General features: G+C 33.5%; 3 protein-coding genes across 4 annotated transcripts; 2 read left to right on the forward strand and 1 right to left on the reverse strand.

Annotated features, from left to right (window-relative positions):
* The first annotated feature begins 790 nt into the window (after nucleotides 1-790).
* Nucleotides 791-11,663, forward strand: LOC140879978 (UDP-glycosyltransferase TURAN). Of its 2 annotated transcripts, XR_012149565.1 has the most exons (18): nucleotides 791-930; nucleotides 1,141-1,243; nucleotides 1,548-1,581; nucleotides 1,980-2,035; nucleotides 2,116-2,256; nucleotides 3,019-3,167; nucleotides 3,242-3,331; nucleotides 3,424-3,490; nucleotides 3,562-3,625; nucleotides 3,720-3,834; nucleotides 4,074-4,240; nucleotides 4,353-4,463; nucleotides 4,535-4,596; nucleotides 4,751-4,803; nucleotides 5,238-5,313; nucleotides 7,717-7,845; nucleotides 7,932-8,008; nucleotides 11,620-11,663. XR_012149565.1 is itself a non-coding variant. In XM_073283981.1 (17 exons), exons 2-17 carry the CDS (start codon nucleotides 1,151-1,153, stop codon nucleotides 7,953-7,955), a joined length of 1,431 nt encoding a protein of 476 aa, XP_073140082.1. In that variant the 5' UTR covers nucleotides 791-930; nucleotides 1,141-1,150; the 3' UTR covers nucleotides 7,956-8,295. The 2 variants fall into 2 exon arrangements, 1 of the variants encoding a protein (XP_073140082.1); XM_073283981.1 differs by lacking the exon at nucleotides 11,620-11,663 and having other exon boundaries at nucleotides 7,932-8,295.
* A 62-nt stretch (nucleotides 11,664-11,725) lies between these two features.
* LOC140879977 (acyl-coenzyme A oxidase 3, peroxisomal-like) lies at nucleotides 11,726-18,325 on the forward strand. The gene is made up of 13 exons (XM_073283980.1): nucleotides 11,726-12,192; nucleotides 12,562-12,679; nucleotides 12,790-12,897; nucleotides 13,004-13,176; nucleotides 13,263-13,362; nucleotides 14,422-14,496; nucleotides 14,621-14,751; nucleotides 16,574-16,709; nucleotides 16,786-16,905; nucleotides 16,988-17,134; nucleotides 17,220-17,324; nucleotides 17,421-17,522; nucleotides 17,730-18,325. Exons 1-13 carry the CDS (start codon nucleotides 11,726-11,728, stop codon nucleotides 17,979-17,981), a joined length of 2,034 nt encoding a protein of 677 aa, XP_073140081.1. The 3' UTR covers nucleotides 17,982-18,325.
* Nucleotides 18,326-20,303: 1,978 nt separating this feature from the next.
* On the reverse strand, nucleotides 20,304-24,708 carry LOC140880517 (uncharacterized). Its single transcript, XM_073285036.1, has 5 exons — nucleotides 24,446-24,708; nucleotides 24,232-24,356; nucleotides 23,650-23,877; nucleotides 22,156-23,353; nucleotides 20,304-20,787 (listed from the first exon to the last, which is right to left on the reverse strand). Exons 3-5 carry the CDS (start codon nucleotides 23,869-23,871, stop codon nucleotides 20,774-20,776), a joined length of 1,434 nt encoding a protein of 477 aa, XP_073141137.1. The 5' UTR covers nucleotides 23,872-23,877; nucleotides 24,232-24,356; nucleotides 24,446-24,708; the 3' UTR covers nucleotides 20,304-20,773.
* Between the last annotated feature and the right edge of the window lie 2,108 nt (nucleotides 24,709-26,816).

A 26,816-nucleotide genomic window follows, 5' to 3' on the forward strand; every position in this document is an offset into this window, starting at 1 on the left:
TGTAATATATTGTTTATGGTGTATTTATGTATTATTTATCATATTTGTCATTTGCGAATCGAACTTTACAGGGCCCATATTTTATCTTTCGCTTCAGGCCCCGTCAAACTCGGGTACTGGTCTTTATAGAAACATTTTTAGATTTGAAATGGTGTTTTGATAACTATTAAAAAAATTTATTTTATAAATAAAATTAAAAATAATTAAGAAAGTATTGAGACAATTATTATATAAAAATATTTTAATTTTCATTTAATTCGTGCATTTTTATTCTAAAAATATCCAAAACACATCTCAATGTTATTTTGACAATTATATTTGAAGAACATTTTTAAAAAATAAAAAACATTTTACTAAATTCTTATCCAAACACATTTTTAACTTTTTTCGTTTATAAAATACTAAAAACTTATTTAAAATATTTGTTCAAATGGATCCGAGAATCATGTAATATTGAGAAATATTTATTTGAAAATAAACTTGTTATTTACAATATGTCACATGTTTTATTTTCGGTAAATGATATTATCAGCCTCTTGTAAATTTTTGTAGACTATAATATAGTGATTTTTAGACAATAGTTCAATCTTATATTCGATGTTTTATCACAAATTTAATTAAACAGGAAGATTGTATAACCTAGTTTTAATTCAACTTTTAATGATATAATCCAACAAGGAAAAAAACATTTAATAATAATAATAATAATAAATATTAATTAAATTAAATATTATTATTATTTTATTATTATTATTATTATAGCCAAAAACTACGAGTAATAAACTATGCCGTTGCTTCTTGCTCTGTTGGAAACGGGCATAAGACAAAAAAAAGCGCATTTCGACTGACGGTTTTTTGCTTGGATCACACCACCGTTGATTAGGAGCTTTGTTTCGCGGATTGCGGCGGGAAATTTTTGTCTATTTCGCGGTGAGTATACTGCTCTCTGATATTTTTCTACCAGTGAGCTAGGCATAGATTTGAGGGATCACGGTACTTTGAGTTCTAGGGTTTTGGGAATGGAGGTTTTATGTATTTGACTTGATGTTTTTCATCCGTTTTATGCATCTGTTTTCATATTTTAATCCGGTTTACGTTAGATTCAACGTATCGAATTGAGTTTTCGATTATTGTGGGCAGATCATTGGCGATGCCGCCGAGAAATAGGGCCGCAGTGGTGGTCCTTGGTGATATTGGTCGCAGCCCGAGAATGCAATACCATGCTCTTTCTCTTGCTCGGCAGGTGCACATGCTCTCTATTTTTTATTTTTTTTTTGTTGATTTCTGTTTGAATGGCTGGTTAGAAACTCTTGGGATTTCTTGAAAAAACTTATGGAATATATTATTCGAGAAAAATATGTTAAATTGGTTCTGGAATATTAAAACATGAAATGAGAGTTGTTAGGGAAGCATCTTAAAAAGAAATAAAATGATGGGCTGAGGTAACTTGTAACTACTAAAGAACTAGCTGTAATAATTGTAACTGTGCTATTGGTCATGGTTTATCCTTTGGATTGCTTTTATAAGGAACTTCCCATTTTTTGCAGGGTTTTCTAGAGGTTGATATTGTTGCATACGGAGGTATTGTTGCACTTGATTATGTTTCTACTACTTAGAGTTTTCAGGTTTTTCCCCAGTAACCAGTAACAACATTGCATTGCAAGCTTTCATTACTGTTACGGTGTTACCATATTTTTGTGGACTTGAAATTCATGTTTTATCTAATACTTTGGAGCTGGAGGTTATGGTGACTTTTTGGTCTTCCAAGTACTTGCAACTTCTCATATCATGATTTTCCGGTTATAAATGAGTGTTTTTACCAAAACAAAAGGTACTGGATTGATCAGTATTTTTTCCAAGTGTTTAGTACAGGATATGTGTGTATTACTTGTCCGCATAAATCATGATGCATCTACTTAAACATATTTTTTTCCTAGTTTTTATTTGTCTACTGATTCATGACTTCATCCTTTGGATAGGTTCGGATCCCCACACTTCATTGTTAGAGAACAAATCTATCCATATTCACAAAGTGGTACAATTAACTACATTGTTTCTAGACTACATTTTCATTGAAATAGATGATCATTGACACGACTTTCTTGCTTTTCACAGCCACAAGGGCCTACAGTTCCTCAAACTTTTCCAAAAATTCTTCGTCCCTTAATACTTATTTTCAAGCCTATTGTTCAATTCATCATGCTGCTGTGGTATCTTTGTATAAAGATACCTGCCCCTGATGTTTTCATTGTGCAGGTGAGCTCTATCTTTTGTTTATGCAGTCCTTATTTTCTTTACGACCGATGGGAGGAGGACATCTACTTAGTTAGATTGGTGTACCTTTCAGTAATGAAAAAATGAAAACGTTTTGAGGCTAACTAGTCCGTTGCTTGACATGACTGTAGAGGGTTCAAGATGTTCCTATTCTGAATTTCTCAAATTTGAAATTTTTGCGAAGGAAAATGATGGTTTGTCAATTGTTGGTTTGTGATGGACACACGATTTGTTTGTTCTGCAAAAATATTTAATTGTTTCTTCCATTGATCTTACACTGATGTTATAAAAATGAAAATCAAGGTGAAAAAGCATTTTATATGCCTATATGTCTACTGTAAGTTTTTTACTTTCACTAGTAATACAACTTCGTGTTGGATGGTCTGGCGACTGGCATAATAATCTGTTACCGGTCCCTGACTTCATGGGGTGATGATGTTTGCTGGAGGTCTACTTGAATGTCAAATTATTATTCTGTTATTTTTATTGTTATGGCTGGCATTATAATCTGTTAGCAATCCCTGTTATCATGGCCTAATTATGTTTGCTGGAGGTCTACTTGATTGTCAAATTATTGTTCTGTTATTTATATTGTTGTGACCAGAATAATAATCTGTTAATGGTCTCGGGCATCATGACCTGTTAATGTTCGCTGGAGTCTACTTGAATGTCAAAATTAGCATTCTGTTATTTATATTGTTCAAATGTGTTATAAACATCAAGCTATGTACATTTTTGCTGTAGAATCCACCTTCAGTTCCTACGCTAGTGGTTGTGAAGTGGGCCAGTTGGTTGAGACATTCTGCATTCATTGTGGATTGGCATAATTTTGGATACACACTACTTGCCCTGTCCCTTGGAAGGAGTAGTCAATTTGTAGCTGTATATCGATGGTAAAATATCATTGTTTTTACATTAAAATGGATTTGTGGCCTTGTTTGCAGACTGAATTTCTGATTATTCTTAGGATAGAGAAGCACTTTGGCAAGATGGCCCATGGTTCTTTGTGTGTGACTAGAGCTATGCAACATGAATTGGCTCAGAACTGGGGTATAAAGTAAGAGCATGATATGTTAAATCCCCCGTGCATTGTAATCTATTGGCATTTCATATGCTGATAGCTTTTTGAGCCTCATTATCGTATTGTAGGGCCACAGTTTTGTATGATCAACCTCCTGAATTTTTCCGGCCAGCTTTGCTTGATGAGAGGCATAATGTGAGTCTATCGTGATTACCAGCTTCAAGAATACATTGAATCAGCAAACTTAGGTGTCTGCTATGATCTAGTTATTTTGCAGGATTAGTAAAAGCATCAATCAACCGTATGGTCTTCGAGATTGCATAATTAGTGGTACAGGAGGGAAACAATAGTGTCTGTAATCAATTCTAAATTTATGTCAAGAGCGTTCTTACTAATTTTAATCAGACATGCACATATGTGGCAGGATCAACAGGACCAGATGGCAGTTATCCTAATACAACTCCATTTACAACTCAGATTGACAGTGATATCTCTTTGAAGGAAAACAGACCCGCTCTAATTGTTAGTAGTACAAGCTGGTAAGTTCATATCCGTTAAATGCTTGTTGTCTTACTTTACTTGAACTTTTCCTTCTTCAATCCACTACCTTTTTCATTATTTTTAACATGTCAGAACATTTAAACTCTGATATATCAGTGGAGCTAACTTGATAAACTCACATTGTTTTTTCATGATAATTACCCAAATCATTAGAATGGAAAATGATGAGCATATATTTCATGTGAACATGATTCGTTTATATTTGATGACTTTTTAGGACTCCGGATGAAGATTTTAGTATTCTTCTGGAAGCTGCTGTTATGTATGATAGGCGTGTTGCAGCACTATTACATGAGGACGATTCAATTGGGGATGAAACTGTTTGGGAAGAAATTCATTCTGGAAAGCAATTTGTTTACCCTAGGTTGTTGTTTATCATCACTGGTAAAGAGGCTTTTTATGCATATGTTTCTTTTTCCAGTATCTGTCAAAATTTTTGGATTACAGTAAATTTTGTTGACACAATTGATGATCGAATACTTTTAAATAAACATAGGCAAAGGACCTGAAAAGGAAAAGTATGAGAAAAAATTAAAGAAACTTAGTCTCAAACGCGTCGCATTCCGCACCATGTGGTTGTCTGCAGAGGATTATGCATTGCTTCTTGGTAGGTATCGAAGTAGGTAATATGTTGCCTTCTACGAGAACTATTTTATATCTTCCTTTTTATTTTTACAGGTTCTGCGGACTTGGGCGTCTGCCTCCACACATCCTCATCGGGGTTGGATCTACCGATGAAGGTTTACTTGTTTCCTGAATTTATCCATTTTGTAATAGTGAACAACCACTATTTATTAGTCAGACTTCCCTGGGAAAAAAATCCCATTATTAAGAAACTTTTCCTTCCACATTTTGGTGTAAATGATCTCGTTCTTGGGGATTTGTGTTTGTTAGGTTGTGGATATGTTTGGCTGTGGACTGCCTGTCTGTGCTGTTTCTTATTCTTGGTAAGATTTAGTAAATTAGGTTCCGTTTAGACATGTATTTTAAAAACGTTTTCAGTGATTTATAAGTGAAAAAAACTTGTAGTGTGTGTTTGGATAAGATTTATATAAAATGTTTTTGAAAATTATTGTTTAAAATGTGTTCTCCAAGTATAGTTTTTAAAGAACACTTGACAGTTTTTAGATGTTTTTTGAATGAAACTATGGAAGGAAAGATGAACAACATTACTTTTGAAATATTAAAATGTTTGTATAAAATAGTTGTCCAAACACATTTATTCTTAAAACAACTTTTAAAACATTTTATAAAAAGTTTTTAATAAACATTTTTATAAAAACGTTGTTTTATAATACTTGTCCAAACGGAACCTTACTCTTTTGTATGGTTGTGCCATTGCGAGTACTATTTATACTAACTGTTTCTGATCTGTGTCAAGCATCAAGGAGCTGGTAGAAACTGGAAAGAATGGCCTCCTTTTCTCGTCATCTTCAGAACTTGCTGATGAACTCATGGTAAGCCTGTTAATAACAAGTTGTAGAGCATGCAACCATTTCACACTCTTCCTTCCTTTCTAACGAGCCAGCTTATATTCTAAAATAGAGGATAGTGAATATCTGTTGATCATGGTTGTTGATGGCCACACGCTCAAAATGCAATCATGATATTTTTTAAGGGAAAATGCAAGTCTTTAACTATACCCTCATCTTTTTTCTTTTCTTCTTTCCCTTTTTCATATTCTCTTCTTCTCTGTTTGCTTTTCTTTTTCTTTTCTGTTTTTTGGGTCACTTCCTGATCTGATATCTCATTCTTATTTTTTGCTCCTTATGTACCATGACGAAACCCATGTCTGGGCCCTTATTTTTCTTCCCCTAGCTTTTACTTGAAGTTAACTTAAGGATCTGAAAAATTGTGAAATATATGACTGCTAAGATCTAGGACTTCTTTTTTACTGGAATTCTTGGTTTGTGTGTGCTCAATTATTTGTAATTTGCTTAAATTTTCTGAAATATGCCATGATTTTGCCAACTTTCATGAATGCGTTGACGCTGACATTGCAACCTTGTATATGTGATTCCTGAAAATGTTTCTGGAATATGGAGAAAATTGCTCCAACCACCTTTGTGAAAGTACGCATGAGCTAATACATCCCTGTGTAACGAGTTTGAACATTTAAGCCCCTACGTTATAATTTTTTTTAGCATAAAAGTCCCTATCCGTACAAGAAAATAACACCAAATACCCCCGTGAAATTATTGAAGAGCTAATAACATCCTGTGTAATGGATTTAAGCAAATGAACCCCTGTATTATATTTTTTTTTAGCTCACTCTTCCCAAAATATATAATTTTTGTCTAAAATATATATTCAAATACAAAAAATACCTCTATTAAAAAATAATACTATATCATTTTGTCAATTGATATATTATATATTTCGATCCATCAAATTTGTTGTGCAAAGATTTTTTTTTTAATCATTTAAAATCGTACAGATCTCAACCGATTGAATTGAATTCTTATGTAATGATTGTATTATATTATCTTATATTAGCTACATGAAAAAAATGTGATTATTTAAAAAAAAAACTAATTTTCTTATATAAAAAAATTTTCTTCATATTTTTTGGCACCAATTTTCTTTAAATTTAAATGTCACGCAGTTAATCTTAACAAATAATTTGAACACATGATAAAAAATTTACAATGAAAAACTTTTGTTTAAATTCATTTTCATAGGTAAAATAGATTAAATATATTTTTAGTGAAAAATATTATCAAACATCTATTTTTTGTGTTATTATTTTTAAATTATCTAAAAATTATGTTTCGACAAAATATTATTTTTTTGGTGAAATTTTTTTATATATCATTTTAGTTTTTTTTTTAAATAATCACATTTTTTTTTTCATGTAGCTAATATAAGATAATATAATATAATCATAACATAAGAATTCAATTAAATCGATTGATATTTGTACGATTTTAAGTGATAAAAATAAATAAATAAATCCTTGCACAACAAATTTAATGGATCAAAATATATAATATATCAATTGACAAAATGATAGAGTATTATTTTTAAATTGAGGTATTTTTTGTCTTTTTTAATATATATTTTAGACAAAAAATATATATTTTGGGGAGAGTAGCTAAAAAAAATATAACACAAGGGTTCATTTGCTCAAATCCATTACACAGAGGGTTATTAGCTCTTCAATAATTTCACGGGAGTATTTGGTGCTATTTTCTCCTGGAATGTGTGATCCTTAATATTGTTTGCATGTTCCCTTCTTTTTGGTTAAAATCATCACCTTGTTGTAGTTGCATATACGCCCGACTACATCTTTGTGTTTTGAGACATCTTGAACTTTTAATAAGTATGCTTGTTGTCTTCGTCTCTGCTTCTTGTTTTGTTGCCAATCTCGCGAACTCGGCTTATTGTAGAGACCTGGTACATTTTTTGGTGAAGTTCCTCAAACAGTATTTGTGCTTGTATTTTGTTATATAGGATTGGCCGTCTTATGTTAGGATTGGCACCTTTTTAAAAACTGTTGTTTTCCCATCTGATGCACTTTCCTTTGTATCTATTTACTTGTGAGGGTCCAAACTGAAACCCCCTTTAAAAAATTAAATACATTATGCCTTTGTATCAGCACTGCCGCTTATGAATATAGACCATGTTACCTAGTACTGTGCATGAACTAATGCTGTCAAAATTGAGACAAAAAGATGCATTGTGGGTGTCACATATCTTATTGCAATTACTGAAATACTTTCCGAGGGATTTATGACAGGAGAGACCATTTCAGAGATAGGCATTAAGAATTCTTTACTTGAATGATGTAATTAGTTGTACTCTGGAATGGCTGAATTAATGTGTGGAAAATTCTTTAATTTATGTTTCGATTTCTACAGATGCTGTTTGAGGGTTTCCCTCACAGATGTGATGCTTTGCAATCGATGAGGGCGAGTTTGATGGAAAGGATATCTTCATCTAGATGGGCAACAGAATGGGAGGAGAATGCCAAGCCCTTAATTCATCGGGTAACATTAATTAATTTTTCTCTGCTAGAAAATTTACTTTGGCCAAGGATTTCATCTAGTTCTGATGTTAGCATGAAATTTTTCAGGTTATCTCTGAGAACTCCAGCTGAGCATCCACAAGGATTGGCCGATTTTTTGAGTTGCAAAAATATGTGCTTTACAGGTAGAAATATGATTTTTAAGCCTATTATTTGCACCTGTATTTGAGACTAGTGTTTAAGTTTAGTTATTTCTTTTCTTTCTTTTTCCCTCAATTTGCCTGATAAAATATTTGTTGTAAAAAAAAAACATCCGACTTCTTGAATCCTAGTTCTCTCGCTTGTTCCCTTTTCATCTCCGAAGATTTAGGCGATGCATCTTCATTTAGATAACCTTAAAAAAGATTGTACAATTTTTTGTTCCATTATACTTTTTTTTTTTTTTTTGGGAAAAGTTGGTATTGTTTGTTGTGTCGATTATTGGTGGTGCATGAATGGTGCGCAAAATTTGTGGGCCTCAGTGTAGGTCTAACGGGTGTGAATGTTGGAATATCACTTGCTTTCGCATAACAGATCTGATTGCTTTAGCTTCTTGCGTCATTACACATAAATGTAGTATTTGCAAATGCTTAAAAAATTATTATGGATTTCTTATAAAGTCGTGCTTAAAAAAAGTCGATAACTTGGTGAAAGATAATAGTGCGGTCACTTTTTTTAGAACATTTAAAAACACTGTTGTTTTAGGAGTGCTAGATTATAGGTAATTTGTAGCGATTATTTATTATTATTATAGGTAATTTGTAGCGATTATTTATTATTATTATTATAGGTAATTTGTAGCGATTATTATTATTATAGGTAATAATGCTCTATTATTATAAACTGAAGATGTTATACGTCTATGAAAATCGACATGGATAACCCGATTTTAGCTTTATCTTTCTAGATATGAAATGACACATTGATTTTGATTTTGAATCATATAGCTTTTTATTTTATATCTATCTTGGGCAAGTATGCCTCATCTATAAAATAGATGTTCAGGGTTTTTTAAATTAAATATTCTAACATGTTAAATCAATTTTTATAAAAATAACATAAAACATAAATTAATTTTCTAAAAGAGTGATATCTGATATATAATTTTTTTTTTTGGCTGAAAAGAATATAATAAGGCTTCGTTTTGTACTATTACTAACAATCTATGTATAAAATTATCCTGTTTAATCACATGTTCTTTTCATCATATTATTTATCCATCTATTAATTATAATTTTATATCAATCAAATCATTAATTATTTATCTCACATCAATCAAATCATTTAATTAAAATTACTATATTACCCTTTATAAATAATATTATTTATATTTTTTTATTATTAAAAGGATAATATGGTAATTTATCATTTTTATATAAAATTTAATCAATTAAATCAAAAAAACTATAATATATCAATCAAATCAAATATCCACTATTCTTTCTTATTTATTTTTTATTACATTAAATTAGTTATTTATATATTATTTATCTCATCGCCCGTACCAAACTGAGCCTAAATAGTTGACATCTGGGATTAGACTGTAAAGTTGGGTTGGCCCTCTCTCATTAAAGATGGCGGGTTGGGTCATGTTTTTGACGGTCCGTCATGAGGCGGGCCAAAACAGGTTGGCACGTTTGGATCACGGGCTAGGGTGGGGCGATCCGAATTGACAGGTAATATAATTGGCTATGTTTTTTATTTTTTATATATATAAATAAGAATGGAGGACTCGAATTCGAGTTTACGTCAATTGACAGACAAATGAGACTAATTGGAGCACAAACTCGTCTCATATAATTGGCTATGTTATGATTCATTAAAACGTTTATCTATTGAGGGGAAAAAAATAGTTGAACATTTTGATTATTTGAATTTAGTTCGATTGGATAAGTATTTTATTTTAAAAATTAAAAACACGAGAAAATGTTAGTAATATTTATGGATAAGATTTTTGTCAAACTTTTTTGGAAAATATTTTTAAAAAAAATTTCTACAAAGAAAAGTTTCTGAAAAATCATTAAGAGAGTGTTTGACAAAGTTCTTTCAAACAGCTTATAAGTTGTTTTAGGCCTTTTAGGCTTTAAATTTTTATTTGGCAAATTTTTTAAAAAACAGCTTATAAACTTTAAATTTTTGTTTGGCAAATTTTTTTAAAAAACAGCTTATAATTTGTCAAAATAAGTTGTTTGACAGTTTATAAGTTGTTTTTAAAAAAAGTAAGGGAGAAAGTATTTTTTCAAAAATATATTATTTTAACATTCTATCTTTCTAAAATATTCTTAAATATTTTAATAAATCTTCATAATATCTTTCACCCATTAAATATTAAATATTATTTTTAAAAAAAAATTCAAATCACATAAATTTTTCTAAAATAAAATATTATAATAATTTTATTTTTTAATATATTCTAAAACTATTTTCATATATGTATAACTCGAAACATTATTTTCATATAATTATACTTTTTTTGGTAATTTCGACGATAAAAAAGATCTTATAATACCAAACACATCAACATCTTTAAGTTATTTAAAATAAATTTATCCAAACACTTTAATAGCTTATTTTTAAAATAAGTTCTAACAGCTTATAAGCTCGTAACATAATTTTTAAGTTCTAGGAGTTTATAAACTATTTTTAATAAGTTTAGCCAAACACCCTCTAAGAGTTGTCTTTTTATGTTTTTAGAATAAAAATTAAGGTTAAACGAAAATTAAAATTTTTTTATATAATAATTGTCTAACATATTTTTAAATATGAAATCTGATGATGTCGAAAATTTACTCGGGTTCGGTTTGGTAAAATGAATCCACCAGCTCCGCTCCAAGTCCAAAGCAGGTCAGGTCAGGTGCTAATAGGTCCTGCACAAGCAACAACTAGGTCAGGGGGAGCAGAAAGTGTTTTCGGCATGACCCCTCCGATGCCTAAGTTATTGTCTTGAAGACATGGGGTATGATGAATGCGAAAACTGATGAATATAATAGTGTGAATGTGTAGATGAGTAGTGAATGATGATGAGTGAATAAAACCATAACAGTACATTATTTATAAGGATTTACCTAGACGAAGTAGAACTAGTTCTGAGGTAAGACTCCTCCTTCATTGGACCACCCTTAAAACTTATCCTTATCTCGTGAATATCTGTAAATGGTCAAACTTATCTCTTATGCATTTGAGTTGAACTCGAAGAAGCATGTGCGGCCCATTAGGCCCAGCTCAGGTCGGCCCACCAGAGCCAGCCCAAGCCATGCCATAACCTGATATACCCTAGGCTGGACTGGGCCTTAACATAGAACAGTAATTTTGTAGTAGGGCCATTTCTTATTGATCTATTATAAACGGACTCGACTTGAAATATTTTCTTGGGGTAACAAAATCTGCTTTTTTTTTTATTTAATATGAAATCGTTTATTAAAATAGTTATTCCAACATCTTTTCAAAAACTAAAAACGGTTTCATAAAATAGTTGTGAAACACATGACACATATATATATTTAAAATAATTTTTAAAACATTTTATAAAATGTGTCGTATGTAATTGACTATTTTGAACATTATTTGGATTTATAAAATTTTTGAAAAAAAAAATAAAAGAAGTAATGGAACCTTCGAATACAAAGGGAGAAAGTTTGACGTTTATTTTTTTAAAAAAATTCTATGTATAAATTTCACGTGGCGTATATATAAATACGAATTTACAAGTCTGCTTCTCACTTTAATTTATCCTTCTCCTTGGTCCGCTCAATCACAGATCCCAACGAAAACAAAATCAAGAAAATTCTTCACCAAAATCCGCGAAATAAATTTATACATAGCTTTCCTTCGTCCCAATCCTCGTTCTTGAACCGCAGTAAGGCATGGAAAAAGTGAATTTCAGGACCCGTGTCTTATTCAGGCACCTGCAAAACCACGGCCACCCCGGCGGCCCCGCCGCCATTTCCGGATCACCATGCCTGAGTTACACTCCGCCGGAAGCATACGAGCAACCCTTTTCATTCGACGTGGATTCGATGAGAAAATTGATGGATGGCCACAACTCGGATGACAGGGATTGGCTTTTCAACCTCATGGTGCAAAGCAACCTCTTCAATCCGACGTTGAGGGGTGGAAAAGTCTTTGTTGTGCCGGATTATAATCAAACAATGGAACAGCAGAGGGAGATTACGATGAAGAGAATTGAATACTTGTTGGATCACGGGGTGTTCGAGGGGTGGCTTACTGGAAAAGGCTTCGAAGCGGAGATGAGAAAGTTTGCTCTTTTGGAGGTTATCGAGATTTTTGATCACTCCCTCGCTATCAAAATTGGTGTTCATTTCTTTTTGTGGTATGCTTTTTTTTTTTTTTTCTTTCCCCACGAGCTTTCAGTTGTTCTTTTCATGAGCTTCTAGTTTCAGTTCACTGGGTTTTTTCTCCTGCTTCAAGATAGTTGTGCATTTGCTTTCGATAGTTTGTCGGTGTTTGTTCGATTTATTTGATCGGTTTTAGACTTTTAGAGTTTGTCTCTGATTAGCATAGCTCCAGCCTCCATATAGTTGTAATCGGTTAATCTGCAATATACATGTTCTTTTGAGTTGGTACTCTACATTGTTTCATTGAATTCAGTTGGATTTTCTCTCTTTTTCTCATGTTTCAAGTTCTTGAAGTAATAATATGGTTTAGCGAACACATGTGAATTGTCATTGTTATTGTCCAGGGGTGGTGCTATCCAGTTTTTTGGGACAAAGCGGCACCATGATAAGTGGTTGAGGGCCACTGAAAATTACCAGATCAAAGGCTGCTTTGCAATGACAGAGTTGGGGCATGGAAGTAATGTATGTAAAAGTTCTTTTGAAGTCTTATTTACCCTATCAATGTAGTCTATGATTTGAAATCATCTTCTTTCATGCAATTTTATGCAAGGGTTTTGATTCAATGTTGTCAGGTTCGAGGAATTGAAACTGTAACTACATATAATTCCAGCACGGGAGAATTTGTGATCAACACTCCGTGTGAATCAGCTCAGAAATATTGGATCGGAGGGGCAGCTAATGTAGTGACTTCTTATCATTTTGGGTGAATGAATGTGTGGTTATTCTTGGAAGACTTGCTCATACAATTGATGGTAACTTATGATTTAATTCTTGAATGTTTTGTAGCATGCGACACATACAGTAGTTTTTTCACAGCTTCACATTGATGGAAACAATCAAGGTGTCCACGCTTTTATCACTCAGATTAGAGACGCAGATGGAAATATATGTCCTAATATACGTATCACTGATTGTGGCCATAAGATTGGTTTAAATGGTGTTGACAATGGACGAATCTGGTATACTGCTACCTGTTTTTGAACTTTTTTACTAGAAAATTTAATGTTCAAGTTCATCTGAAAGCTTTAGCACTTCATACTTTCAGGTTTGACAATGTTCGTATTCCCAGAGAAAATATATTAAATTCAGTAGCTGATGTTTCTCCGGAAGGAAAATATCTGAGTGCGATACAGGACCCTGACCAGGTTTACTCTTTTTCGAATGCCATGTTCTTTTGTTTTTCAACAGAAAAATTACGCAGATAAACTGATTTATGATTTGTTACCGGTTCATATGTGCTTTAATTTGTTCTTAAATTTTTCTGTTTCTTCTTGGATAGTGTAGTGATGTTGCCCCATAGTGGCATCCTTGGCTTCTGCTAATGTTTCTTCTTGTTCTACAATGATCTTTAAAAACATGTTGCACCTTACATCTTTACGGCTCCTGGCTTTTCACTGTCTGGTATGTCTAATAGCTGAGGGAATACTAAACTTGTAGTCCTTTACGTGTGCAACAATCAATTTTAGTTGACAGTAATGCTAGAATGCATGAATGATAGTGGAAAAAAATCACAATAATAATAATAATGAATAATGAATAATGAATAATGATAATGATAATGATAATGATAATGATAATGATAATAATAATTATAATTATAATAATATAAACAACTTTTGAATAACTGTTATTTAAAATTTTTAAAATGATTTTATTCCATTTCTTTTTTATTTCTTCTTATACTAATCATGGGAATGGAATGTACCTAGATCGACATTCTTGCTAAAATTTCTGTCTAATAACTTTGTGCCGTAGCCTCTCTTTACCATTTCAACATATCACCCAGGTTCTCCCTGCAGGAATTCCTGAGACAAAACATTTAGCATTGGTACAGCTCTTTAAATGACTTCTGCACAACATGAAGCATTGTTCCGTATTCTTCACCGAACATCTATGCCCTTGACCTTATGATTTAACTTCATCATCTAAGCTCTTTACTGTTTGACGGATTTTCTAGAAATATATTTGTTAATTTTTTCTTGCCCGAGCTTCACTGCTAGCTGTTTGTGCTGGACTTGTGACTGCCATAAATAGAATACAGAATAAAACAATTACAGCTCAAACTTTTCATGTCCACAAACTTTACAACAATTTTAAAGAATTACATGCTTAAAATGAAATTATGTTGTTTGTATGTTCCTGACAAAACTTTTTACCAAAAGTTGTGCTAATTGCGTTGACATTTTTTTTAAAATTTACTCCAGAGATTTGGTGCATTCATGGCCCCTTTGACATCTGGTCGCGTCACTATTGCAGTCAGTGCAATTTACTCAGCAAAGGTACACAATGCCTAGAGATTTGTCTTGCATTATTTTTAGTAACCCTGTTTAACAATGTAATTATAAGCTCAATCTGTTCACTTCAGAGTTCATGTATCATGGTGTTTATATTTTCTCTTGTCAGATTAGCCTAGCAATTGCTATCAGATATTCGTTGACCAGAAGAGCATTTTCTATTGCACCAAAAGATGATGAAGTTCTTTTGCTTGATTACCCAAGTCATCAGAGACGTCTTCTTCCTCTACTTGCAAAAACGTGAGAATTCAAGAATCTAAATTGCTTGCTGTTTTTTATTGTTTATTGTTGCGATATTTTCGCTCGCAAGCGTACGGCGTCAAATTTTAATATAGGAATTAAGTCCCAGTCGAACTCACAGAGAATGAATAAAATGATATTATATTAAATGCTTGTAACTAATAAAATTTTAATCCTATTTAGAGCTACGATGATGGTTTGAATTTGATTAACTAAAAATTGCAATGAATAAAATTAACCAACGATGAGTTCGCAAGACGAAAGTTCAATAATTGACAAATTTTAGAGGTTCAATTTCACTTGATTATCAACCAGTTTAATTCCTAAAAAAATCTATATCATAAATTCTTCTAGTTTACTAACCAAGAATTATCAATATTTTCTAATCTCTTTCCAAAGTGACAAGTAGAAATTCGTATCTAATGTCAAACTCAATGTTCCTATCAAAGTTTAGATATCAAATTCGGTAATTAGCACAAAAATTCTTCTAACGGCTTCAATAGAGTTATAGGCCTTCCGAAATATATAAACACCAACGATGTATTTTCTTACGGTCCTATTCAAAATCGCCTCTCCCGAATGCTAGGTTTCAAATAAATATAACAATTCAACCAGTGATCAGTTAATTGAACGCAATCAATTCACGAAAACACAAATAAATCGAAGGAAGAACTCTAATATATTAATCAAAATATCAAAAACATGCTCAAGCTACGTCGTCCTTCTAGACAAATGAATTAGTTCATAACGAATGTTCTTGAACATTATTCAAAAATCAGGAGAAAGAAATAAATAAAAACAAAGGTAGATGATGTTTCTCCGTTCCCGGAAGTCATCTCGTCCATCTTCCTTCTCCCTTCTCCTTGGTCTCTAGCCGTCAATTTTCGTGCAAACCCTCGATTACCCCCTCAAATAAGCCAAGCAATCCTTTTAAATTCCGAGAAATAAAAGTTTCCAAAAATACGACAAGTCGGGCGCGGGTGCTCTTGCATACGAGCGAGGGTGCGCTGTAATTTTTCCTCCAGGGCGCGGGTGCGCTTGCATACGAGCGCTGGTGCGTTGTAATTTTTTCCTCCAGGGCACGGGTGCGTTGTCCTTGGGCGCAGGGGCGCTGATCGGCGTCACTTTTGTTCTGAAATAAAAAGATCCAGGGCGTGGGGGCGTTACAGCTCGGGCGCGGGTGCACCCTGTGTTCTTTTCTATACATGTGCAGAATTCTTGCAAAAATCATATCCGGAGTTCTAGCCGTTGGATCGTGCTGAAATTTGGACAGCAGCTTTAAAATATCTTATACTACATTCTGAACGGTGGAAATCGGATTTGGATCCCTCTAGAGTTGCCAATAATTTCTGGACACTTGCTACTTCATGATTCCTTCTTGTGCATCTTCTCGGGACTCCGACTTTGATATTCACACTTCTTTTCGCTTCGATGTTAACTCCTTCTCCTCATTTCATCTATTTCACTTCTTTTACATGCCAAAAATTGATTGTTACTTAAATTTCTGCAAACAACACAAACAAACACAAACACGCATAATATCGCTCGATACATAACAATTAACAGAAGTCAAGTTAATAGAGAAGATCTTTATATTCGAGAGTTCAAATCAACATTGGTTGACGATGACCACACTGCCACCTGAGTCGATACTTGTCTTGCCCCCTAGTTTATTGGGACAATATTGTCTCTGTTTTTGGGCTATGGTTATTTCAACGAAAGAAAGTTTTAAAATCATATTATCAATGGAAGTATTAAATTGTTATATCTATTAATTTTCTGAGTAAATATGCATGTGTCTTACGAGATGCTGGTGTTGCAGATATGCTTTGAGCTTCGCTGCTAACTACTTGAAGCTGCTATACATTAAGAGAACTCCTCAGTTAATTAAAACAATTCACGTTGTCTCTAGTGCATTGAAGGCTATTCTTACATGGCATAACATGCGTACTCTTCAGGTGCCATGGATGATTGTACTTGAGTTTTCATGTGGTGATAATTTTCCCGCTTACATATTAGGTTATTTTGATCTAGGAATGTCGCGAGGCGTGTGGTGGACAAGGATTGAAGACTGAAAACCGTATTGGCCAGATGAAAGGCGAGTATGATGTACAATCTACTTTTGAGGGTGATAACAATGTCCTTATGCAGCAGGTATGTAATATTATTTTTTATTGACGTACGATTTAAAATATTAGAGATATATAGTCTAATTATCAGTTATTTGACATTACAGGTTAGCAAAGCATTGCTTGCAGAGTATGTGATGGCTAGAAAGAGAAATAAACCGTATAAAGAATTGGGACTCGGACACATGAATACATCTCCTCCTACTATTCCTTCTCAGCTAACAGGCTCCACCATTAGAAATGTTCAGTTTCAGGTAAAGATAAAGCGTTCGAGTTTCTTCTTTCTTAAGATCTCTTATTTTTATTTTTATTTTTTTGTATTTATTTCACCTGTAATAGAATGATGTATTCTGCCTGAGAGAAAGAGATCTACTGAACCGCTTTGCTGACGAAGTCTCCTACATCCAATCTCAAGGAGAAAGCAAAGAGTCTGCTTTTAATGCGGTAATGGCACTGTGAAATATGAATTCGATAGAAATTACATGCGAAATATCCTAGTCTATTGCTTTTGTTCCACTCTTACATTTCAGTTTTCCTCAGAGTTATCAACTTGCGGAAGATTTAGGACGAGCTTTCTCTGACCGGACAATTCTTCAGACATGTATAGAAGCAGAGAACAATACGACAGACGCCCATCTTAAGGTTTGTAGTAACCTTGTTACTTAATGAAGTCTGTTGTTTTCAAATATATGTATATGAGAGGAATAATACTTCAATGACAATAATGTGATGATATACAAATTAATACTCTTACCTGTATCAACATTTATTGTACTTGCACGTCGCACACGTGCATATGCTAACATCCAAGAATGTTTCTTTAACTTGGATGTTTTTTCTACATGGCAGAAAATATTGGGTCTTATGAGATCAATGTATGTGTTGGTGACGATAGACGAAGATGCTGCATTTCTCCGATATGGTTACTTATCGACGGAGCATGCTGCTACGATTAGGAAAGAAGTTTTGAAACTTTGCAGTGAGATACGACCTCATGCACTCGCTTCGGTCACGGCCTTTGGCATACCTGATGCTTTCTTGAGTCCTATTGCATTTGACTGGGTTGCAGCAAATTCTTGGACTACGGTTCAGACTAGCTAGCTCGAGCGTATGCTTTCTTGATGGTGCTTTCTTGAAGAATTAAATGTATTTTTATGTTGGTGTCTTGTTTCAATTAAATTGACATATAAGTCTAAATAAGTTATTTAAATGGCGAGGTTGCCTATCTTCAAATGAGAAGCATGAAATAATTAAAAATAAAGAGATGATATAGGATGACTGGATGGTGTCAAATTAAAATAGCTTCAAGGTCTAAGAGGCGTTAATGGACTTCATGTTATTGTACTATTTGTTCGGAATTAGTGAAGGAATGAAAGTCATTACTTTTCACATATTGACATTGCCATGTTTATGGATCTTTAATTTTAAGTGTATCGATTATTTTATTTTACATATAATAATAATAATAGCTTCAAGGTCTAAGAGGGTGAGGCTAAGTTTCACTGAGTGTGTTATAAAATTAGCGAATATATCACAAAAATTGTAGTAATAACTAATAAGTAGGAAAACATGTCTTTATAGATTATCAAATAGATATCTATCTATACGAATTATTTAACACTGATAGATACCCATCTAAATTACCATCATAAACCTACAGCACTATACAAAATTAGCTCACTCACTTCCTACTGAAAAACAAGTATTCTAGCTAAGACAAATTTAATATAGAAAATTCATTTCCTAATCATTTCTTACTAAAAAAAAAACACAAGTATCCTGGGTAAGACAAATCTAATATAGAATATTCTTGAATTTTCTTACCCCAAGTGGATCTAAATGCCTAAAGGACTCTTCATTGATGGTGTCCACGGCAGAGCCAGGAAATTCAGTTAAGGAAAAGAAACGATTTTGTTAAAATAATTAATTATCAAAATAATGCAAATATAGTATTTGAGTTTTGACATATTCAAATAAAATAGTAATTATTATATTTATATTATGCTCGTATCACTTTTTTTATATAATTAATTTTTTTTTATTGAGTTATACCAAAGGTTGAGATGAAGAGAGTGGACGGTGTAGGCAAATATTTATAAAAAGAACTGTTGTTGAAAATTTGAAAAATAACGTACTAAAAATAGGACAAAGTTAAGAAGGGACGAGTGCAACCACAAGTCTCTTGACTCTATCCATGATAGTGGAAAATTGTTGTTTTATGATCCTCGTACCCTTATAAATTTATAAAGAGCCATGAAGGACTTTAATATTTCAGTGCACACACAAACTTTAAAGTCGTCCATTCAGATGAACCAAAAATCGATGAACAAAAGCAAAATCAATTCTTGGATGGTGACTTTAGTACCGCATTTGACATCGATGTTTAAGTACATATTTAGTGTTCCAATGGTGTATCATGTTAAGCAACAATCAAAGACGACTAGTTTGTGATAAAGAATGTGTCAAATTTTGAATATTATAATATTCACTGATGACTTATAACTCATTTGACACCAAAATTTCAAGTTTGAGATGAAATATCGAGTTCAAAGATGCGCACTTTGTATTTGAGGCATGATAATCTTTGTCAACCAAGTCACCGAAGGTAGAGCACGAAGAACTAACACGCCTAGAATAAACTCCCTGAGAATACCGAGTAAGCAAGAATGATTTGGTGTACCAAAGGCTGTGTCAAATGCAAGAAGAATGCATGGGTAGAAGAATAATGGGTTTTTAAATTCTTTCACGGCTCAATTCTCAATTATAATAGAGTTTGGATATAGAAGTTATAATTTTTTAAAAAATATTTAAATAAATTAAGCTTTTTATGTTTTTATTTTAAAAAAATGATTTTGGTGTTCAGATGAAATATTGAAAAGTGCTTATATTTTTACATTTTAAATAGAAATAAAAACAGAATCCCAGAAGCCAGAAATTCTAACTTCTAAAAAAATAACTTTTTCATTCTTTTTTTGAAACAACTTTTGTAAATGAACAATACACATTTAAAAAAAAAAATCATAATAAGTGATTTTAGTCTGTTATCACAAATTGATTTATAAAGTATGACTCCAACATCTCTCATATTACTTAATTTTATATGATTAAGGTAGTGCTTGGGAGTCCTTCTCAGCTTATCTGTCTCAAACACTACTTAAGTAAGATACTTGTGAATGTTTGATCGCAATACATACACTAGACACAACAGAAACTCACATGAATAACAAGACCATTGTAAGATAAATAAACGAGAAAATTTACAATAAGAAAACCAGCACAAACATTAAAAGTACACAAAACCCAAAATCAAACAGCTCAAATCTCGTCTCTATCACTGCATCAAATTCACGCATAATGGAAAAATTAAACTTGTCAGATACAGAATCCTCGAGTTTAATGAATTTATAGTACTCGATATATTAGTTTTATTAAAGGGAAATCAAGGAGGCTATCCCTCTTATATTTTTGCTTCAGTCAATCAAACACAATCTCACATACAGAATTACAAGTCCCAGAAAAAACAAGAAAACTTCATATGTCGTTAGGGCCAACAAACAGGGAAAAAGAATGCCAAAAATAACTCTACCTTTAGACCGATAACACGTATTTTCTCAAACAGACTCACAAACAAAAATGCTAGAATGGATCTTCTGGAGTATATCCCGCAATCTGATTTACGTCTCAATCAAAACATTGATCAAAAGAGCCTAAACCCTGTTTAAAAATCAAGCCTCGAACATACACAAAATTCCTTGGAAATGATTTCTTTGAACACGTGTAGCTTGGATCAAGACCCCTGTTAGCTCAGTAATACTATGGGGATCACCTACCAAGTTCACAGTCCACGTGTTTTTATATCCACTCCTACGTTGTCTTCCGAATAATGAAGATTCCTATGCAGCAATTCCTGAAGAAAGAGTTGAAAGAAAAGTGAGGTTCTGGATATGAATTGGCATCTGATGATACATGCTTATCACCAAATTTTATAACAGTCTATCACCAACCTTTTATAACTGTAATGACACAATGATAATGACATTCACAACATGCAATTGATTCCCAGGACGGATTCGATAAACATACTATGACATCCTTGTATTATTCTTTGATATTCCAGTGATTGCCTGACAATAACTTCATCATGGGATATGTTAGGTTCTGTTCTCTAGCCTTTTTCCCATTTCCGAAATTGAAACCAGACATAGAGAGCCATTACATCCACATTTTCATTTTCTTACCCAAAAAATTATTCCCCTCATTTTCATGTCTCTCGACATAATCATTTAACTAATTCTTTATTATATCATAATTTCAAAGTATTCCACATGCTATAATTGAATATCACTACTTCATGAACAAGGTATCCTTCCTGAGTAATCTCCTCTCATTCTTTGAGAATCAGAACTTATTTAATTCCAAATTCAGAATAATACCTATTATACTTTCTTCAAAATCAGTAATTCTTGCATGACATAACGTCTACAAACATAGCCTTGAATTTTCGGAGGAGCGAGTGTACAAAAGGTTAAAATCTAAGATGCTTTTACGTTTTAGGATGCCGAGATCATGATGATATAGGACAAGAATGTCATTTGCATAAACAATCACTCTTAGATTCATGAACATGTTTTTCCCTTAATTTGTGAATGGCTATAATAAGACGCTGCAATATATCTGGATTCCTGACCATAAATCAAATGCCATCATTCTTTTTTATATTCTATTTTTCGTCATGTCCGGAGAGAAATAGAAGATCTTATGCACCATAGCCAGCTTACTTTCTTCAAGCAAAAACACTTGAGATCTGCAAAGATTTAATAACATCTAATGTCTTCCCTAGGACTTCATGTCTACTATAATTAAAATGATTGCAAAACTTGAATGCAGGACTCGATATGCTGGAATCATGACTCCGCTAAGGAAAATAAAGTATTAAAATGCAACTTACAATGTCCACGAAGTTTCTACAGATAATGAGAGAAGGTAGAAAGTCACAATTTTTAGACTTGAACTTCAATGTTATTTCCACAAACGAATCATCAAATCAAAATATTATAAGTTACACTACTTTGTCTTGTACTAAGCTACTTTCACACAGTGATGAGAATAGATAACAAGAAAGTAAGACTGTTGTGATGATCTCCAAAATTTGTATCGAGAAGGCATTCATCAAAATCATTCATGTCCAGCTTTTCTAGAAAAAAAAATAAATAGATTGCACCACTTCTCAGATTCAGGAAATAAGTTACTTTAGGGCAAGGATAACAAGTATTACCTCTATTGGATTGTCTACTTGGGATGTCATAGCTCACACCAAAATCATCAGAATCCTTAGCAGTGACATCTTCTGAATTTCCAATACCATAATCAAATGAGCCAGAATTTTCCAGTTCCGAACGTGTAGTTTGCCAAGTTGGATCACCATAAATAGAGTCACCATGGTAAAAGTCCCCATAATTAGATCCCTCATAACCACCACCTGATGCAGCAAAGGATGATGGTGTGGTTACACCAGCTCCACTGTTTCTTGCAAATCCTCCTGCACCCAGTGCATAACTGTTTTCTCCACCTCTGTAGCTGGCATTTCCACCTCTGTAGCCAGAAGAATTGACTCCAGGGGCTGCAGTAATAGGAGAGGTACCCCAATTGACACCGTTGTTTCCAAAGACTCCAAAAACACCATTTCCGGAACCAAAGTAAGAACCTGAGCTAGTATTATTTGGGGAGGTATTTAGGCCACCATTTCCCCATACATTTCTTGGTGATGAGTTGAAAACAGAGTCGCCTCTGCTGCTGCTTGTGTTGTAACCGATAGGAGTATTGTACCTACTCTGATTGCTGCTAAAATATGGGTTAAGAACACGGCCATATCCTAGGTTCCCGCTAAAGTTAGAACCTCCTCCAAAGCCAGTATTTGACCCTTGCTCCACATTCAATCCCACTCCATAAGTGGGAGAACCGAAAAAAGAGAACCCAGCCCGAGCATTTGCTAATGAATTGTATCTGCCATCCATTCTTACTCCATAACCCCCAAGTGAGTTCATATTATATCCCTGGCCATAGCTATTGAGGAAGTTGTTGGCTCTGCTTAATCCATAGTTGTAGCCAGGAAGAGGGCTCCGGCTAGGACCTGGAGACAATTCTTTTGGAACTGCTCGCTTTACCTCGACCATCTTACCGTTGAGTTCATGAAAGGTTTTGTGCAACACCCTATCAACTGCCTCCTCTGAATCGTAAGTTATAAATCCAAAACCTCTTGGCCTTTGAGTGTTATGGTCATACATCACTACAACGTCTGTTATGGTACCAAACTGATCAAAGTAATTTTTGAAGTCACTCTCAGTGACTGTAGATGCTAATCCTCCTACAAAAATCTTTTTGGTGCGTCCGGGCCCTGGTGATCCCTGGGTGCTGCCACTGTTACGGTTTATTAAGTGTTGATCATCTCTTGGAACAGCTTTCTTTGCTTCCACCTGAAAGATGAGAAAAGAGTAGTCAAACCAATGAGACAACATCCATTTCATTTTCATGTGAATTATGAAACTTAACCAAGAAGTGCAACAAACAATTTACTCCCCCATCGTCTACTTGCCATAGATAATAGCTAAAACATGCTATCAATCAATCTTTACACAAGAATAAGACACCTTTTTTTTTTGGAGAATGCACTAAGACACTTTTAGCTACATAAAAAAGTATCGCTGGCAATGCAAATTTCAAGCATTTTAAATGTTCGATAATTTCTAGATAATATATTCAACCCACTTACAGTTCGTCCATCAATCGTGTGCTTCTCCTTCACCACTCTTTCTGCAACTGCAGGATCGGCAAAGACGACAAAACCAAACCCACGAGCACGACCTGTGGTTCTATCTCGCATAATCACTGCTTCCACCACTTGTCCATATGCTCCGAAATATTCTTTAAGCCGGTCCTCATCAGTGTCCCAAGAGACCCCACCGATAAAAAGCTTACCTTGATCTGTCTCCATCTTTTTCTGCAATTTCATGTGTAATTTACCACAATGCTCAATTGCCCTCCATCAAACCAAACAATCCATAAATGGGAAAGTCATAAAGAAAAACAGCCAAAAGCAATATAAGCTTACAAACAATTCAATTACAATAAATACGGATTAAATCTAGAAAAATGTATCTCATCCCGAGCAATGCTCAAATCAATTCACAAGATAATTTGATGCAACACAAAAAATTAGCTCAGTCAAAATAATCTCAAGATGATTGCTGCATAACCTCAAAAATTCAACAATACCACACACGATCAATCAATAGGCAAATCTAATAGATCCAAGGTAATCATAAACCAACAAACAAGAGGAGAAAAATCAGACCTTATCCAGAAAATCAGGCAGAAACCCAGTATCAACCCCTGACAAAATATCAACTGGGAAATGCTGGATTTAATATCAAAAGATTGGATCCTTCATTCATCGAATAAAAGACCGCACCTGCAATACTGCAAACACAAATTTTCGCACAGATCAAAAAGAACCCACAAATAATAATCAATCAAATTAATGCTTGATTCATAATCAAAAGATTCACCGTCAAAGGATGAGGAAGAATTTGATGAAACCAAGATCTAATGAGAGGAATATTATTCATTAAATAAATATAGAGAATTTGCTCATCCTCTCACTTTCTTTTTCTCTCACCAATGGTCCTCCTCTTCCTTCCCCTTTTTCTTGTTTATTCCACTCCTTTTATACAAAATCAAAAGAAATGGAATTCTTAGCTGATACAAGGAGAGATTTTTTTATGTAATAACAACAATAATATTATTATTAATTAATAATAATATTAATTACGATGATGTAAAAAAAATTATCGAACCAGAGACAATGGAAGCTGCGATTGTGTTTGTAGGATTTTATAACAAAAATTGTCTGGTGCAGGAAAATTTGAAGCCAAAGGTTGATACACAACATGGTCTCCATTTTTCTTTTTTCTTTTTTCAACAAATACATATTTAGTTACATTTCAATCTATTATTTAATTTGAAAATCATATTTTATAGTACGTTGGGTGACTTTTGAAACTTTTTATAAATTTTTTTTGAAATACTTACACGCATCGCGTGTAAAGATACTAGTTTTATTGCGATGAAGAATAATATTATCGTACAAATACATTGCGCTAAAACATTATTACTATTAGGATGGATATACATTGAACCAACTTGTGGCTGGATTTGGAATGTGATTTTTGTAAATTTGTTTTTCATTAAATGAATACTTATTTTATTGTGGCATAATTTATTTTTATACTTGTTTGCATCGTTAAAAATCTCGAGATTAAATTACTTATGAAATGTGGTTGTTAAATCATTAAATATAATTTTTAGTGAGACTACAAATCAATTCCTAGGCTATGAATTGTTTTTCTATTTGAAAAAAAAATACCAATTTGCGGGCTCTAAATCGACATAAGGAGGATTAGAATTCCGAGATTTAATATACTTCAATCAATCTTTGTTGGCTAAACAGGTCTTGCGCCTACTCACCAATCCAAATTCTCTTACGAACAAGTTATTTGAAATCAAATACTACCCAAATAAGACCCTCTTAAAAGCATCTCTCGGCTATAATTCATTTTCTTGGAGGAGTATTCTTTGGGGTAGAAATCTTCTTCAGCATGTTGTGAGACGGAGAATTGCGAAAGACTATGAGGTTTCAGTGTTTAATGAACCTTGGATGGTAAGACCAAGATCCTTCAAACCCATAACATCCCCTAACCATAATCTTTTACATCTTAAAGTAGGAGAGTTGATGACTGGAGGGGGTGAATGAGACTAGATCAAGGTGACTATTTTTTTTTGGGAGGTGGATCAGGAGGAAGTGAAATGAGTACCAGCTGATAGAGATGACAGAGTTGATAAAGTAATCTGGCATTACAGAAAAAGTGGAGTGTAAACTGTCAAATCGGGATACTCAACTGAGAATCTCAGTCAGTACTTACGTACCTCTAAATGATAGATCAATTACAATCAGGGTCTAAGTTCCAAATATACAGTCAAGTAATTATTATATCACTAATCATGTTTTTAAAGTCTTAACTAAGTTAACAGATACTCATATAAATTAATAGGATTCTTGGACTATACCTTCGTCCGTCGATAACCTAGCTTCTACTCACCACTGGTTGTTATTCCAGAAGCATCACACTATTATCGTCGGTCCCTCTTATTTATAGACTGATCAAGAAGGGAATTCATGAAATTGTGCCTAAAACTGAAGCTAGGAGCCCCCTATTTATAGGCAGAGTTCGGACCTTCCAAACTCTGTATGCAAGACACATATCTGGCTGGCTGGGTTTGGATCTTCTGAATTCTGCATGCAATTATACGCGTTCAAATTCATTGCTTATTCATTGTGCCATGTCATCGGACGTTCCGATCTGACACTTCGGATGGTCCGAACTGCACCACGCGTCAGTTCTTCTCGTGACACCTCATGGATGACATGGCTGGGGGGATCAGAAGTTCCGATCTGTAGTTCAGACGTTCCAAACTGTACCTTGCTACCGAACTGCTTAATTGCTTCTAAAGTGGGCGTTCGGATCTTCCGAACTACCCTGCTTCCGAACATGAACAAGGGTTTGGTTCGATGCTTCCGAACTAGTCTTCGGATCTTCCGATATCTCCAATGAATTCAATGTCCATAATTCATACTTTAATCTCATTTAATCCCTAGATTTGTTTAGTTAGTAACCCTTAATCGTGTTTAATAATTAATTAACTTAAATTAGGTTATGTGTTACTACAACCAGTGTGTATCAATCTATAAAGGAGAGGTATAAAAGTGGAAGTAAATTGTCCGAGATGTGGCTAGCTCAATAGCGGAAGATATCTGTTTGACCCAGAAAATAAATCATGATGCGGCCCAAATCAAAAGATAATTATGTTTGGCCCAAATTC

The sequence above is a fragment of the Henckelia pumila genome, chromosome 2 (genome assembly GCF_033568475.1).
Source record: "Henckelia pumila isolate YLH828 chromosome 2, ASM3356847v2, whole genome shotgun sequence".
In the NCBI taxonomy this organism is placed as follows: domain Eukaryota; kingdom Viridiplantae; phylum Streptophyta; class Magnoliopsida; order Lamiales; family Gesneriaceae; genus Henckelia; species Henckelia pumila.